Below are 17,763 nucleotides of genomic sequence, written 5' to 3' on the forward strand. Positions count from 1 at the left end.
TATTTTGGCATATGCACTTGTCTCAGCCAGGACAAATGAAATAAAATGATAACATGTAGACTCATCCCGCGAGGCCTGTGCACTGTCGGCAAGAAGCACCAGAGACAAGTTTCAGTGAACATGTCCACTTTATTAACGACCACGCACACTTTGTTGAAGGGCAGGCAGAAGGGGCATAACTAATTCAGGGCAACACTAATTCTATAGGATAGAACTGATATCAGCTTGAAGGTAGCGTAGGCTACCAGCTACCATAGCTTTCCTGATAGACCTGGGCCACACTTGGGAGCAGTTTACCTGATTTGTAGAAGGTGGGGGTGGGGGAAATGTGCCCGGGCTCCTGCCACCTGCCAGCAGTCAGGCTAACCTTCTGCATGGGCTAGGCAGGCAGACTCATGGGATAACCCACAAATACACTTTTTTTTTTTTTTATCGTAAAATAAGATTCACAAGCTAAGTGGGGTCAGCTCTTTCAGCTCTTTCACATGCTATCATAGTAGTTGTTTACATGCATTAGCGCAATCCATTTTCATGAATTTGTGAGGTAGGATAGTTAACCTTTATCTCTTTAAGATCAGAGAGTAAGTGGAGGGAAAGGTCACTTGTAAGTATTTGAAGCTGTATTTTGGACTGCTTAAAAAGAAAGAACATAGAGCCAACATGCCATGTCATTGGCCAGCTGTGTGACTTTATATCACATAAATAGGAAGCAGTCTATGGTAAATACCTAATCAGAAATTTAACTTGGACAATTGCACTGGTGGAAACTTTCTGTGGAAAATACAGGAATATTCTTAAAGTTGTATAACATGTATACTGTATGTTTCTTTGAAATATGACATTATTTTCTTAGGATGCAGTTCTAGAAGTGGAATTAGTAAGATACATATTGAATGATTTTGATAGGCATTTAAAAATAATATTTTAGAAATATTTTAGGGTCTGGCATGGTGGTTAATGGATAAAGCCAATGTCTGCAATACAGGCATCCCATGTAGGTGCTGATTTGAGTCCCAGTTGTTCCACTTCTGATCAAGCTCCCTGCTAATGCACCCAGGAAAGCAGAAGATGCCCCAAATCCTTGGGCATCTGCACACGTGTGGGAGACCTGGATGAAGCTCCTGGCTGCTGACTTCAGCTTGGCTCAGCCCTGGTTATTGTGGCCATTTAGAGAGTGAACCAGCAGATGGAAAATTTCTCCTCTCTCTCTCTTTTCTCTCTATGTAACTCTGCTTTCCAAGGAAATAAAAATAATCTTGAAAAAAATGAAAGGTATTTTTAAATAGAAAAGCCAAAAGATTATTTCTTGTTGCTGAACTTAATGATGTTGTATTTGCTTTTTCCATTTTCTTATCTGCATGTATTTATTCTTCTTTAGTGAGCATGTACTATTTGTGTAACAACAAAAAGGAAAAGATAATTGTATCTGTGGTATGTAATGTTAGTTTGTCCTGTCATGGAAATCCACTTTGAATTAATGTTTATCTTGTGAGTATCATAACTATTTAAATGCTCTCTATAGGTTAAGACTATATTCTAAGATAATTAAGGAGATTGAATATTCTCCTTTAGTTGGTTATTGAAACATAGGTTTCTTTTTATATTTAAAAGGGCTTGGGAACTCCTATTCTTACTTTAAGGTATATAGTATCCACATTGTATGTACATGTGTACAGTGTGTATTATATTCTGGTCTGAATCTTAAAGATCTGGTAGATACATACTACTTTCTCACTTGAAAATGAGGTGCATACCATTGAGTGGTACCAAGCAAGCATTTTTATGTAAATCAGTTTTCCTTTTGATGGTCACATTTTGTGGAGATCAAATGTTATTTTTTCTATTTTAAAGACAAATTTAAAGATTTATCTGGGGCCGGCACTGTGGCGCAGCAGGTTAACACCCTGGCCTCAAGTGCTGGCATTCCATATGGGCACCTGTTCTAATTCTGTCTGCTCCACTTCTGATCCAGCTCTCTGCTATGACCTGGGATAGCAGTGGAAGATGGCCCAAGTCTTTGGGCCTCTGCACCTGCGTGGGAAACCTGGAAGAAGCTCCTGGCTCCTGGCTTTTGATCGGTAGAGTTCTGGCCATTGCTGCCAATTGGGGAGTGAACCATCAGATGGAAGACCTCTCTCTCTCTCTCTCTCTCTCCCTCTCTGCCTCTCCTCTCTCTGTGTAACTCTGACTCTCAAGTAAAAAATAAATGAATCTAAAAAAAAGAAATTATTAAAAAAATAAAGATTTATCTATGAGACAGACTTCATGTGGGAATCAGATTTATGTAAGTAAACAATTTTGTTTTCTTGCTGTAAATTTTGCTATCTAAAAAAATTCATAACTTTATTTTTCATTAATTCTCAAGTTTTCAATAGCCTGTAACAAAAAAGCCTATTTTGGGTAAATCTGATTACTTAGAATTTCTTATAGTTATGATCTAAACATGTGTATCTGCCATCCCCTCCCAACAACTTTTAGCCCAATATTTTAGTGAGGGTGCCAATTTAAGTCCCGACTATTGCACTTCCAATCCAGGTGTCTGACAATTTCCCTGGGAAAGCAACTGAAGATGGCCCAAGTAATTGGACCCTTGCTACCCACATGGGAGATCTGGTTGGGGTTCTAGGCTCCTAGTGTCTGCCTGGCTCAGCCCTGGCCAATTTGGGCAATTGTAGGGTGAACCACTGGATGGAGGATCTCTTTCTCTGTCTCTCCCCCTCTTTCCAGAACTCTGCCTTTCAGGGCAGACAAATAAACCTGAAAAAAAAATGTATATTATGAAGATACTACACATAGATTTCAAAATTCTTTTCTACCAAAATAAACAACTTTTAATTCCCTATCCCCTAAATTTTTGAAGTTCTCTAGTATATTTAAAGAATTACTAGGCTGAGTATATAGACAAGTTATTGTCCTACTCTTACGAACAAAAGAATAGGAATAGAATTAAACTAATGTATATACAAAAAGAGCTAGATAGAGCAGGGCTTTAGACTAGTGGTTAAGATACATTCTGTATCCAAAAACTTGGTCTGACTCTGGTTACTGAATCCAACTTCCTGTTAATGTAAACCCTGGGAGGTAGTGGTGGTGGCTCAAGAAATTGGGTTCCTGCCATTCATGTGGGAGCTTTTATTGAGCTCCAAACCTGGAGAACCATGTGTTCTATCATTTCATTTGTTTCTCTTGGTGAATCAACAAAATTTACGCAGAATTCTGTCACTACCCCTTTACTGAAACCGGGTTTAAATTTGCAAAAAGTGAATAGAGAATGTTAATGCTGGCAATGCTGCTCCAGTTTGCTTCAGGCTGCTGAAGCAAAAGTCTGAGTTATGTTATTATAACCTACACCTTAGGAAAAGAGACATTAGCACACCTCTACTTAAAGATGCTACCAATGCTGTTTGATGTTTACCACTCCACCTTTCCATGACTTTCATCTCTGGTTGGAAATGTTTTACTTTCTATAGCAAGACCAAGTGATGAAAGGGAGCTGTCAGATACCTCAAATGTATCACTAGTGGGATGAGAGACTGGGGAGGCTTGGGAATAAAATTGACTACCACTGCAATGAAAAAGAAATAATGTTTCCTATGAACTCCAAGGCATGGGATCTAGGTAATAACAATACCTACTTGTATTGAGACATGTGCTGTGCTTAGTTCTTCGATAAAAACTTTCATTTATCCCTTACAACAATCATATAAGTAGACTATTCCTTGTAGAAATAGAAAACTAGAGATTAGTGACTTGTCCTGAGTTACTGCTAATGAGTAGTAGGGCCTCAATGAATCCCTGCATTTGTTTGGCCATTTCCCTCTTGTTGGAAATCTATCATGCTCACTGGGGTATATTACTTGTGCTCATCAATAATGCTTTTGTCTTCTAATTTTAAAGTCATCATCTGAAATTTTTTAGAACCCATAATATTTAAATATCTTTTCTAACTGGCTTAAAGACTTTAACACATTTTTTTTTTGACAGGCAGAGTGGATAGTGAGAGAGAGAGAGAGAGAGGTCTTCCTTTTGCCGTTGGTTCACCCTCCAATGGCCACTGCGGCCGGCGCATCGCGCTGATCCGAAGCCAGGAGCCAGGTGCTTCTCCTGTCTCCCAAGCGGGTGCAGGGCCCAAGGATTTGGGCCATCCTCCACTGCCTTCCCGGGCCATAGCAGAGAGCTGGCCTGGAAGAGGGGCAACCGAGATAGAATCCAGCGCCCCGACCGGGACTAGAACCCGGTGTGCTGGCGCCGCCAGGTGGAGGATTAGCCTGTTAAGCCACGGCGCCGGCCTAAAGACTTTAATTTTGGAATCTTGAATGCCTTCCTATTTGTAGGAACACAAAACTTCGAGGATGTAAAAAATGATATCTAATTGAATTTTATATATCTCACATGACATTTTTCCCATAGTCACAATTTATCGTCATTCTACATCATTGTCCATTATGATTTGCTGCCTAAGGTATTTTAGAAACAATATGAAGTTGCCTGTGGGATTAAATTAGAGTCTCTTCTTTGGACACTACATTCCTTCTTCATTTGCCCTTTATATTATTTGGGGTCACTTTTGTTCTGTCTCAAGCTCATTCCCTTTCCAAATCATATACAATGTCATCTAAAAAGAAGGCATTGGGTTTTTCTTCCTGCACCTAGAGTCTACTGAGATCTCATTACCTGTATTTCCCACAGCTTTCCAGGAGATGAGAGGAAGGTACAGAGAGAGAACAAGAAGCAGATGGCCCAAGGATCAACATTACATTGTCCTTGTGTTCACAACAAATATGGAGCATTATCTACAGTTACTAAAGTTTGTGTTTTCCATTCTTAAGTGCATTCAATTAACTCTTTCCCACTATTTAATCACTTGGTAAAGGGCAGCTTCCTTGCTTTCATGTTATTTTACTCTGCTGTTTCTTTTTTAATTTTTTATAGATTTATTTTATTTATTTGAAAGACAGTTACAGAGAGGGGTAGAGACAGAGAGAAAGGTCTTCCATCCACTGGTCACTCCCCAGATGGCTGCAACGGCTGGAGCTATGCTGATCCAGAGCCAGGAACTTCTTCTGGGCCTCCCACACGGGTGCAGGGGCCCAAGGACTTGAGCCATCTTCTACTGCTATCCCAGGCCATAGCAGAGAGCTAGGTCGGAAGGGGAGGAGCGGGACTAGAACCGGCACCCATATGGGATGCCGGCGCTTTAGGCCAGGGCTTTAACCCACTGTGCCACAATGCTGGCTCCTGCTCTGCTGTTTTTGCCATAGCACAGGCTTACCACAGGACATAACTAAATATTTGGTTATCTCACAGAGAAAATTAAGCCTAGGGAAAGTATACATTTCATTGAATGCTAATCTATAGTGAAATTACTGAAATAAACCTGGATAAAATAATTTACTAATGTGGGGTAAAATATTGAGATTTCATGTACTGAAGAGAAAATGAAGGATATATATGGTAATTATTAAGAAAATGTTCACATCAGGATTAGTGCTGTGGTGTAGCGGGTGAATCCACCATTTAGGATGCCCGTATCTCACACGGGAGTGCGCGGGGTACTGCCATAGAGAAGGTGAAGTTACAAATCTGAATACATTGCTTTATAATAGTGTACATTTTCCTTGATTTCCATTGTGATATCCAAATTCAAAGGTTATTTCTACCAGAGCTGGGTCCCACCACTTCTTCCCCATGGTACACACTCAATCTATGAGGCTTCAGGAATGAGCTGCCAGTTCAGGAGCTGATTGTGCCTTATGGTACAGTCTCTGCTAGATCATCTCAGCTCTGCCACCATAAAGCTAATTAGCTTCAGTCTACCTCCCCAGCAGATTCTCTGCCTATAAAAGTTACATAAAATTTAACTTATCCAATTGTTATGATTAAGTGACACGGGACTTTAGTCCTTTGCCAAACATAAGGTACTATATAAAAGTATGGAATCATGATATGTTATAAGATGCATAATCATCCCCAAAATAAATCCCCGATTTGCTCATGACACCTAAAATAACTGTCACTTAATTCACCCCTCCATCTTAAAGGACCAGGTCCCTGGTAAACCGCAAATACGTCATATAAAATCACCTATTAAATAACTGTCAGGGGCCGGTGCTGTGGTGCGGCGGGTTAATGCCCTGGCCTGAAGTGCCGGCATTCCATATGGGTACCTGTTCGAGACCCGGTTGCTCCACTTCCCATCCAGCTCTCTGCTATGAACTGGGAAAGCAGAAGATGGCCCAAGTCATTGGGCCCCTGCACCCGCATGAGAGACCCAGAAGAGGCTCCTGGCTTTGGATCGGTGCAGCTCCAGCCGTTGCAGCCAATTGGGGAGTGAACCAAGGGATGGAAGACCTCTCTGTCTCTCTGCCTCTCCCTCTCTCTGTGTAACTCTGCCTTTCAAATAAATAAACACATCTTTAAAAAAATAGCTGTCATAATTATTTATATCTGTTGAGATATCTGGTCGTGGTGGGTCACAGTGGAAAAGATGCATTATTGGCAGTAATGAAAAGCATTAAAAAATCAAACCAGTGATTCATGCAACAGCATGAATGAGTCTCAGAAATACTATGCTACAAGAAAGAAGTCAAATAGGAAATAAAGTTCATATTTTATGATTCCATTTTGATGAAGTGTTAGAATGTACACAACTGAGAAGGGTCCATGGGACCTTTGTGGGGTGATGAAAATGTTCTGGGTTTTCCAAATAGTGCAGATTTTTCAAAATGGACACAAAGGGACACTTAAGAGCCGAGCATTTACTGTATGTAAATTATATCCAAGAATAAAAATTTTCTCATGCTATAGTGATTATTGTTTAATAATCTTACATTTTTTGAATCCATGTTGAAATGTTTACAGATAAAATATGCATGTAAAACTTGGAATTTACTTAAAAAATGAAGATTGGTAGTGATAAGGTGGAGTGTTTATAGTCTAGATATAATCAGGCAGGCATTGAAAAATTGTGAAAGTTCGGTGATACTCATGTGAGAGTCTTTGATTCTACTTCTGTACATGTCTGAAAATTTTCCATAATAAAAAATTGAAAAGAGAGGGGTCATCTAGTTCATCTCCTCATTTACGAGAGGAAAAGCTGGAAACAGGAGGACATAACTTGCTCACTCACGGCCTTAAAATCAGATGGCAAAGTAGCTCCCATGTCTGCTTTCTTTCTCTGATCCCAGGAAAACAAAATAGGAACCACTGCATGGTCGAAAGGCTGCTTTTCGAAAGTGAAGCAAGGAGTGTGAGAATCTATTAAGTGATAAATACTTGTGATCTAACTTTCACACTTTTTTCTACAGAATGTATCTATCATTTCTTTCTACCACCCATCCCCTCCCCCCTTGTGTATCGGTTGTCACCTGTCATCTATCCATCTTTTATCTAACAATCTCTATATTTAGCTATCTCTATCCTTTCCATGTAGTCTTTCGCTTCCATCCCTAGTGGTTTCAAGTTGTGCTTTATAGGTGGAAAGCACATCTTACTCAAATTTCAGAACCCAGATGCGTGCAAGCGGCAGCAAAACAAACAGACCAAGGAACAAACGAGGCGGCAGAGCCTTGTTCTCCCCTCCGTGCTAAGCCCATCTCCCAGAACCGGGCCAGGAAAGCAAGGCCTTCTGCTGGAGGGGGGAGCCTGGTTCTCCCTTCTGGTGTGATCTAGGAACAGCTGTTTTCCACTCAGCACTGACAGGGTGAAAATGCGTTAAACGACGCAGAAATCGGCGGGGGCTCCCTCGCGTGTGCCGTGTGAGGGGAGAGGGTGTCATCTCGGAGGGCAACGTGCACCACGTTGGATTTGCCTCCTAGACCTTGTCCTGCAGTCTGGAAACGAAGCCGCATTTCCAGAGCGAAAAGCCTTGGGGCCGCCGGCTTTCGACGGCGGGGGAATATTTATTGCCTGCTTCACAGATGGGGAAAAAAAAAAAAATCAGCTTCTGGCAGCCGCTGATTGGTGGAAAAGAAAATGGTGAGAGCCTGGTGGGGAGACGATTTGACGAGTCCCCTCGCGCCTCCCGAACCTCTATCTCTTGCTCGGTGGTCCCCAGCCTGCCCGCGGGACCCTTTCGGGCTCACCCGGGGTTAAGCTAGAACAGAAAACCTCGAGGATGTTCGAACAAAAGCGACCCTGCACGCGGCGCCCCTCGGCCGTGTGCTAAGTGTCACGAAGCGAGGCTGACGCGGGGCAGGTGCAGGCGCTCCCGCCGCGCCCCGCGTCTCCTCCGTCCGCTCCCGGAGCCAGGCTCGGCTGCGACGCCCATTCCTCGGTCCCCAAGCCCCAGGGTTACGCTCTGCTGGGGGCGAGGGCCCCGAGAAACCAGAGGAAGGGAGACAGCGAGGGAGCGGGTGGAAAGGAGAGACCTCAGCCCGAGCCAAAGCGCTCCGGAGGTCCGCACGTTCCCGGTGCCTCTGAGCCTGCGGTGAAGCACCGGGCCCCGCGCCTTTACGCCTCCCAGGCCGAGGCGGGCGGCTGCAGTGGCCGGGGCCACCTGCCCCGCACCCCCTCCCCACGGAGCACGAGAGCCGAGAGCACGCGCCGGGAGCGCAGCGAGCGCGGGAGAGGGGCGGGGAGAGGCGCTGACAAATCAGCCGTGGGGGCGGTGAGACGAGGAGATCCGGGCGCCGGAGGAGGAGGAGGTGGAGGAGGACGGCCGCGACCAGGGGCCCGCGAGCGGGGCGACGGCGGAGCGGAGTGTGTGCAGACGCGCAGCGAGGTGTGTGCTTGGCCTCTGGGCAGCCCCGGGACGCAGCCCCGCCCTGCGCCTGCCTCCAGCCCTCGCGACCCTCGCTTTCTTCCTCCCCCATCCTCCGTGCGGGGGACGGGGAGTGGCAATTGGACGCGAGGTTCGCGCGTGTGCCTCCCACGCCCCCCGCCTCCCGTCGCCGGCTTGCGCTGACGGCAGCCTCCTCTGGGGATCATCCGTCTCTTGGCGCCGCCTCCGCCCTTCCTGTGCGCTCCCGTCCCCTCCCTTGGCCCGTTTAAATAATATTTGGCACTTGTTTAAATTAAAGGGAAAGGGGGGGAGGGGAGGACTCGGAGTCCCGGAGAAGCAGAGTTCTCGGGTGAGTACCTGTGGCTCTGAACGGGCAGCTTTGGAAATCGTGGAGAAACCCGGGCAGGCAGAGGAGCCGCCGCGGACGCGGGGTGGTGGTAGGGTGCACCCCAGGACCGCGGTGTCCAGGCTCTTCGCGGGGCGTGCAGGTCTCTCGCGTGCACGTCAGGAGTGGACGTTGACCCGGCTCTCCCCGGCCTCCCCACAGGCTGCGAGATCAGCGGCTTCTCCGGGGTGCGCTTTCCCCGCGGAAGCGCCAGGTGCTGGGTGGAGCACGAGCATCCAACTTTTCTTACCGGAACCGCCACCCCGTAGGCCGCTTTCTCGCTGTTTCCCGAGAAGTGAGGAAACAGCTTTGACCAATTTCTAAATAAAGTGCAGAGGGGACAAGGCAACAGGTAGGAAGGGGTTAACAAGTGCCCGCGCTAGGTCTGCCTGGGGGTGCGGTGCGGCTGAGAACGCCCTTTCGTGTGGCTGGCAGGGATGTGGACGCTGCCAGCGGGTGTAGACCAGCGCCTGCTCTGGATAGATAGCGGAGGGCGGAGGTGGAGGGCACGGTGGATTCAGACAAGCGCCCCCGGGTTCCTTCCTTGTTGTCTTGCGGTTTAACCACATGCAGAGTGAGTAGTGCTCTTCCCTCCCCTGGGATCAACCTGTTACCCCTCTTCTGGGATTCATTTTAAGGATGCTCCTGGCCCTGGCCCCCAGCTCCCATCCTTTTCCTGTGGTCTTTCCTCTAAACCTACGGCTGACTTACAGGGTCACTCTTTGGACCCTGGGAAGTTGGAAGAAGGGCGCATCTATTCCTGCCACTCCACTTACGAGATGCAGTAAGAACAGCTCAGATGCTCTCCCTGGTCAGCATGAGTCAAGATGGATGGGGGAGGAGGAATTCCTAAAGCTAAAGCTTAAGGGGAGTGGGCTGGGGTGGGAGTGAGGGGCGGACTGCTTTGTCCAATTGGTTGAAATGAGAGGTCACGTCAAAGAGTTTTCACGCTTTTGGGGATTTCTACAGATTTTTAGTGTTTTCGTTTTCTGTTTTGTTTTTAGCTTGGATGGTTTGAATTTTGCTTGCTTTTACCAAAAAGTTCTCACTCAGCATGTATTTTGTGTTTTCCAGTGTGGTGTAAAGGAATTCATTAGCCATGGATGTGTTCATGAAAGGACTTTCAAAGGCCAAGGAGGGAGTTGTGGCTGCCGCTGAGAAAACCAAACAGGGTGTGGCAGAGGCTGCAGGGAAGACAAAAGAGGGTGTTCTCTATGTAGGTAGGTAGCCCCCCTACCCCCCCCCCCCCCAGTCATTCTGATAATGGTCCCTGACTGATGAGTTACAATGATGGATACAAGAATGCTGACATTTCTCACGTGATTCGTTCTTGCATCATCACTTGTCAAAAGGATGGATTGAGTCGGAGGACTGGGTAGGTAGGTGAGTCTGAAGGTGTATGTTTGAGCTAATCGTGAGAAAATGTGGCTAATCTTTTGTTTTCCCAGATTTTTAAATGTTGCAATAACACTTAGAACTTTTTTATCCTTTTTTTCCCCAATGAATGTTTCTGTGTTTGAGTGACTATATTCAGAGGGCTGTTTGGAAAACTTAGTCCTTTTTTTAAAAAATTAAAACATTTCTTACAATCAAAATCATTCATGGACTATTGATCTCTTTTATCATGATGAATAATATTTACTAATTTTAATGCATGGCAATTATAAAATAAGACTTTGATACAGCCCTGCTCTGTGACTGTGGCTCCAAAATGGAAAGAAGAGATTATTCTGTGCTGTAATTACTCCTTGTGATGCCTTGATTCCTGTAGACACTCGGTCCAAAGGCTGAAGGAAGTGCTTAGAGATACTGCAGCTATCTTCAGAAATATTTATGTAGTTCATCTCTCAAGTGACATGCAGAAAATAATCATGCAGTTGTTGCCTATCACTCTACTTGGTTCTAAATTCCCACCTGGGAGTATCCACCAAGAGCTTGACCCTTTTATCTGTATCTTGAACTGTGTTAAACTGGGTGTTATTTTGCAAATTACTTTAAATTTTTTGGAGAAGAAATGAACACATAGGTACATATCCACATGGAAGGCACTACAAAAGGATCATGGAAAATTGAATGAAAAGAGAAGTTTATTTCAGTGTCAAACATTTTTGAAATGCATGCATAAGTTTTACCCAGTAGGCATGTTTGGGAAAACTTCTTGAAGACTCATCATGTACACACACACTGCCTGTCCCTCTCTTCTTTCTCCACTGCTCCTCTGAGCTCTGCTGCCTTCTCTGGTGGCGACTACAGCAGCAGGAGCCCTAGTCTGAGCAGTCAGGTGGAGGGTGAGCATTAGCGTGGCATGGGCGATACACTTGCTGTGCCTGTGTCTGTGGAGTGAAAGATGCTGTGCTGCTCTCAGATGTAGATCAAAGGAGAAAACTTACACTTCAGATGCTTTTTATGACTGCTTCTCTTTAAAGTTTACAGCAGATTACTTTTTCCTTGTTCTTCAGACTCTTTTTATGTTGGCTTGATCTTCCCATAAGTCTTCAGTTAAATTACTTTTTTTCTGCAAACATGTTTTCGGAAATATCATTGAAATATCTGATACAAGAGGGAAAAATTGGTAAGTTAATTGCAAGTTTTTTGTAAAGGATGAATTATATCATTTTAGTTAGAATTTGTAATACTGATACAATGACAAAGATGATCAATATTTTTCTGTTGGTACTCAGTTTTCCAACTTCTGTAAGTACAAGCTTCTTTGACTATAATTTGTGTGTTTAAAGATTTTTCTTAGGGAGTCAACTAGTCATTTGTTGTAAATTCAGAAACTACTAAATATTAATTTAATACATTGCTCTTTCCTGGTAATGAATAAGTTTTATCATCTGCAACACTTACTTGCTTTTGTGTTGACTATGAGTTTGGGCACGTGAAATGATTTTATTTCTCAGAGACAAATTCTGTTATTTTCTTTGAGATGATTGTATACAATTTTTAAAAAATATTTATTTGAAAATCAGAATTTTATATATAAGGTGTATATATATATATATATATATATATATATATATATATATATGAGAGAGAGAGAGTGAGTCCATCTGCTGGTTCAATTCCCACAAGGTTGCAATTGCCAGGGCTGGGTCAGATCAAAGCCAAGAGTCAGGAGCTTCATCTTGGTTTCCCATGTGGGTGGCAGGGCCCAAATATTTGGACCATCTTCTGCTGCTTTTCCCTGGCCATAAACAGGGAGCTGGATCTGAAGTGGAGCAGTCGAGATTAACTGGTGCCCATACAGGATGTTGGTATCCCAGGCCATGTGTTTACTTACTATGACTCAGCGCTGGTCCCAGTTGTATACAATTTTAACTTGTTTATGTGTCACATATTTGTTAAACCATTTTCTACCATGGTATTTAACACACCCAAGTATATTCTACATATAATTTATTGGCTATGTTCAGAACTCTAATGAAAGGTAAATTTATATATAGGACTCAGGAGGAAAATGATAATGTGAAGACACAATAGTATTGTCCAGGGATTGACAACTTATTTTGTAAAGGACCAGATAGTGAGTTCTATGAATTAGCTTATTGGTCATCAGATTATTTTACTTTTTAAAGATTTATTTATTTGCTTGAAAGGTAGAGTGATAGAGAGGGTGGGATTGAGAGACAGGGAGAGACACTTTCTATCTGCTAGTGCACACTCCAGATAGCCGCAATGGCTGGGATCTCCCATGTGGCTGGCAGTGGCCCACTGCTTTCCCAGGCAGAGAGCTGGACAAGAAACAGAGGAGCTGAGACTCAAATATGGGATGCTGCTCTCGTCACATTATTGAGGACATAAATATGTATGAGTACTTCAAAATTATACAATAAATTTGGATCTGGAGACTAGATCAAACTTGTGTTTCTAAAAATTTGAGCCAGGAGTTATCTTTATAATATCGTATGTTTAAATAAACATGTAAATATCTATTCTTTGTTTATTGAACAGCCAGTGGCTTGTGTAGCATTTTTAAGCAGCACACTCACCTAAGTGACTGTGCTCTACTCCATGGTTTTTCAGTTTTTTTCAGAGTAATCAATTAATCTTATATGCTAATTTTAATAAAAAGAATCTACATTTTCCTTTGTTTTAAAAATGTGTGCAGTTATTTTTTTCATACTTAGAGTTAAAACTCCATGCTCGGCCGGCACCGTGGCTTAACAGGCTAATCCTCTGCCTTGCAGCACCGGCACACCGGGTTCTAGTCCCAGTTGGGGCGCTGGATTCTGTCCCGGTTGCCCCTCTTCCAGGCCCGCTCTCTGCTGTGGCCCGGGAAGGCAGTGGAGGATGGCCCAAGTGCTTGGGCCCTGCACCCACATGGGAGACCAGGAGAGGCACCTGGCTCCTGGCTTCGGATCAGCGTGATGCGCCAGCTGCAGTGGCCATTGGAGGGTGAACCAACGGCAAAAAGGAAGACCTTTCTCTCTTTCTCTCTGTCTCTCTCTCTCTCTCTCACTATCTACTCTGCCTGTAAAAAAAAAAAAAAAAAAAAAAAAAAAAAAAAAAAAAAAAAAAAACCCTCTGTGCTCTTTTTTAAAGATTTATTTATTCATTTGAAAGTCAGAGTTACACAGTTACACAGAGAGAGGAGAGGTAGAGAAAGAGAGGTCCTCCATCCGATGGGTCACTCCTCAACTGGCCGCAATGGCCGGAGCTGCACCAATCTGAAGCCAGAAGCCAGGAGCTTCTTCCAGGTCTCCCACATGGGCGCAGGGGCCCAAGAGCTTGAGCCATCTTCTACTGCTTTCCCAGGCCATAGCAGAGAGCTGGATCAAAAGTGAAGCAGCAGAGCCTTGAACTGGCGCCCATGTGGGATGCTGGCACTTCAGGCAGGGCGTTAACCTGCTGTGCCACAGCACTGGCCCCAACTCCATGCTCTTCTTTAAAAAGGTTTTATTTACTTACTTGAAAGGCACAGTTATGGGGGGCGGTTCAGGATATAGAGAGATATCTTCTATCCCCAGATGGCCACAACCAGGAGCTGTGAATGCTATTAGGGTCTCCCATGTGGGTGCCAGGGGTCCAAGCACTTGGGCCATTTTCTGTTGCTTTATCAGGTACATTATCGGGCAGCTGGATCAGAAGTAGATCAGCTGGGATTAGAACCAGTGTGGGGCCAGCACTGTGGCATAGCAGGTGAAGCCACCATCTGCTGTGCCAACATCCCATATGGGCGCTGGTTTGAATCCTGGCTACTCTTCTGGTCCAGCTCCCTGCTAACAGGCTGGGAAAAGCAGCAGAAGATGGCTCAAATCCTTGGGCCCCTGCACCCATGTGGGAGACCTGGAATAAGCCCCCTGGCTCCTGGCTTTGGCCTGGCCCAGCCCTGGCCATTGTGGGGCTGCTCACTCTCTCTCTTCCTATCTCTTTCTCTTTAATTCTGCCTTTCAAATAAATAAATGTAAATCTTAAAAAAAACAAAAAGAGAGAACCAGTACCCATACAGTGCTCAGTGCATCACAACACCAACCCCAACTTTGTGCACTGAAACGGTATTTTTATACTTTGCGTTTCTGTGTGGGCGCAGACTGATGAGGTCTTTGCTAATTATATACTGAAGTGATCTTCTGTATATAAAGAGAATTGGAAATGAAAAAAAAAAAAACAACCTGGTGTTAAAATGGAAATGGCATAGAAAATTAATTAATTTGAAAAAAAAATTCTGTAGGATCTCTGTCTTTAATGTGCTGTACATTGCTATTTAATGCTATAATTAGTAATCCAATGGTAGTTTTTTCACTTGATGTTGCTATATGGGCAAAAAGTTGAAATCTTTACCTAATATATACTAAACTGATCTTCTGTATACAAAGAGAATTGAAAATGAATCTTTACATGAATGGAAGGGGAAAGGGAGCGGGAAAGGGGAGGGTAGCGGGCGGGAGGGAAGTTATGGGAGGGGGGAAGCCATTGTAACCCATAAGCTATACTTTGGAAATTTATATTCATTAAATAAAAGTTTAATAAAAAAAAAAAAAGATGTATTTATTTTACTTGAAAGTCAGAGTTACACAGAGAGAAGAGAGGCGGAGAGGCAGAGAGAGAGAGAGAGAGAGAGAAAGAGTGAGAGAGAGAGAGAGAGAGAGAGGTCTTCCATATGATGGTTTACTCCCCAGTTGGCAACAATGGCTGGAGCCAGGAGCCAGGAGCTTCCTCCGGGTCACACACGCGGGTGCAGGAGCCCAAGGACTTTCTTGGGCCATCTTCCACTGCTTTCCCAGGCCACATAAGAGAGCTGGACAGGAAGTAGAGCAGCAGGGTCTGGAACCAGCGCCCATGTGGGATGCTGGCGCTTCAGGCCAGGGCGTTAACCCACTGAGCTACAGCACCGGCCCCAACTTTGTGCATTTTTAAACAAAAGGTGGATAACTATCTTAGCATCTACATATAGGTTTAAATTCTCAGTTTTTATACCTTTATTTCTCTTATTTTTCTATTTCTTGATAGAACTACATTATTTGAGTTATAGAGTAGTTTTCAAATAAATTTTCAATCTATTATTTTCTCCAAAAACCTTTTAATTAAAAAAGTATGAATTTCAATGAAGAAGCTAAGATTAGAGAGGCTATGAATAAAATTAGCAGTTTTAGTAATTATGTAATAATTATTTATATACAGATTTAATAATGGTCAAGATTTGAGGGGATTTTTTTTCTTTGTTTATTTTGTTTGTATTTGGAGGAGCGGGATTCTTGCCTTGTGAAGAGACCTAGTTTGAATGTGCTTATAGCCTATTTTATGTGTAACATTAGGCAAATGACTTAGCTATGATTTTTAATTTCCTCATGTAAAAAATGGCCATAAGACACCTATATTAAGTGGATGGTATGTGCATGAAATGAGATGAGATCTAAAAATACCTCATACATAGGAGGTGGTCAGTGAATCTTAAGGCTCTGTCTCCTTCCGTCTTCTATTTCATGTTTCATGAGTTAATGAATCTCAGCTGTGTTGTATTTGTAAAGCTGCTTCAGATCTGAAGCCAAATTGTCTTCCCTCTGGGTCCCAGTGTTTTATCACTTTTTTTTTTTCCCCACTAAAAGTTGTTATTAGAAAGTGAGAAATAAGAGGATGAGGTCAATGTTCTGTGCAAGAATTTTTTTTTTTAAGATTTATTTATTTATTTGAGTTAGAGAAGGAGAGGCAGAGAGAGAGACAGAGAGAGAAGTCTTGCATCCGCTGGTTTACTCCCCAGCTGACCGCAATGGCTGGAGCTGTGCCAATACGGAGCCAGGAGCTTCTTCTGGGTCTCCCATGAGGGTTTAAGGCCGAATGACTTGGACCATCTCCACTGCTTTCCCAGGCTTTAACAGAGAGCTGGATCAGAAGTGGAGCAGCCAGGACTCGAACTGGTCCCCATATGGGATGCCGGCACTGCAGGCAGCGGCTTAACCTGCTATACCACAGCGCCGGCCCCTTGTGCAAGAATCTTAATTGGAGAGAACCTCCTGTTAGCTTTGCCTTCTACTTGTTGTGGTGGTTACTGGTTTCCTCACTTTAGTTGTTTTGCACCCTGAAGCTGTCATTACATATGAGCTCTTGAAGACTGAGGATTTTAAAGTTAATTGTGTAAAAACTAGCAAATCAGTAAGATAAGGCAGTTTGAAGCTTATATTTTGAATTTGTTTGTTTTCATAGGTTCCAAAACCAAGGAGGGAGTTGTTCATGGTGTGACAACAGGTAAGCTCCGGAGAGCTGGTGTCCAGGATGGGATTGGAACATAGCCTAGTAACTAGTATGGCCCCAGCATCATTTATCTAGAGTGTAATTGTGAAGAACCACCGTGTGCATACAGGATCATCCTATGAGACCATCAGCCTTGGGCGTACTTGATGATTTATGGAGTACTTTTAAATAGGTCCTATTTATACGTAGATAAATCATATATTTCATTGTCAAGAATGATGACTTTGAATTGACCAGCTGTGTTTAAATTGTGGTAGTTGAACATTTAAGTATTCTGCCCAATTGGCAAATTGCTAGTGTAAATAAAATGTAAAGATTTCTATTTTTCAAGGGATTAAAGTAAACTTCTCTGGAGGGCCCAATAAAATATTCTGATCTTAAACTGATTATAATGTTTTCTTAATGATTGAGAGTATGTTTTGGGAGACACTTGGGATGATCAGTAATCTGATCTTAATAAGAATTTGAATAGGTCTGTAAGAAGATTTATAATAAAGAAAGAGCAAAAATGATGAAAATGTTAGTGATGATGGTAATGAGGAGGATGAGAGTCATGGATAGCTACAGCAGAATCAAAGAAGAACCAAAATGTAACAAATTATGAGCCCATAAACTTGTTGTCATTGAGTCTCACCTTCCAAGTACTCCATGCTCCCTGATAGCTATGGTAAAACAAGAGATATCATCAGAAATATAATTCACACAATAAGAAGGCATTAAATATAATAATGCCTCTTAAACATATCATGTTCCTATCAGAACATAGAGTCTTAACCCAGTGTTGCCATTAACAGCATAAACAGAAGTCAGATCTCCTGAGTTCAAATTCATTCTCCTTACTGGCTGTGTGATTTTCTGCCGATTCTTAAATTCTGTGTGGTTTAATTTTCTCAATTGTAAAAGAGTAAATTAACTAGATAACTGAAAGTACATTTTCTGTTATGTAGTTTTTACTTTTGATTGC

At 43.2% G+C, this 17,763-nt stretch overlaps 1 protein-coding gene across 3 annotated transcripts in view; it reads left to right on the forward strand.

Annotated features, from left to right (window-relative positions):
- Positions 1-8,646: 8,646 nt before the first annotated feature.
- Positions 8,647-17,763, forward strand: part of SNCA (synuclein alpha) — a 126,147-nt gene continuing 117,030 nt past the window's right edge. Inside the window, exons 1-3 of one of the 3 annotated variants that reach the window (XM_062199162.1) lie at positions 8,647-8,722; positions 10,182-10,327; positions 16,752-16,793. In XM_062199162.1, coding sequence (XP_062055146.1) covers positions 10,207-10,327; positions 16,752-16,793 — 163 coding nt within the window. In that variant the 5' untranslated portion in view covers positions 8,647-8,722; positions 10,182-10,206. Of the gene's footprint in view, positions 8,723-9,035; positions 9,072-9,610; positions 9,682-10,181; positions 10,328-16,751; positions 16,794-17,763 lie in introns of those variants that run through there. The other 2 variants (XM_062199163.1, XM_062199160.1) reach the window with 2 other exon arrangements.

The sequence above is a fragment of the Lepus europaeus genome, chromosome 8, assembly GCF_033115175.1.
Source record: "Lepus europaeus isolate LE1 chromosome 8, mLepTim1.pri, whole genome shotgun sequence".
In the NCBI taxonomy this organism is placed as follows: Eukaryota; Metazoa; Chordata; class Mammalia; order Lagomorpha; family Leporidae; genus Lepus; species Lepus europaeus.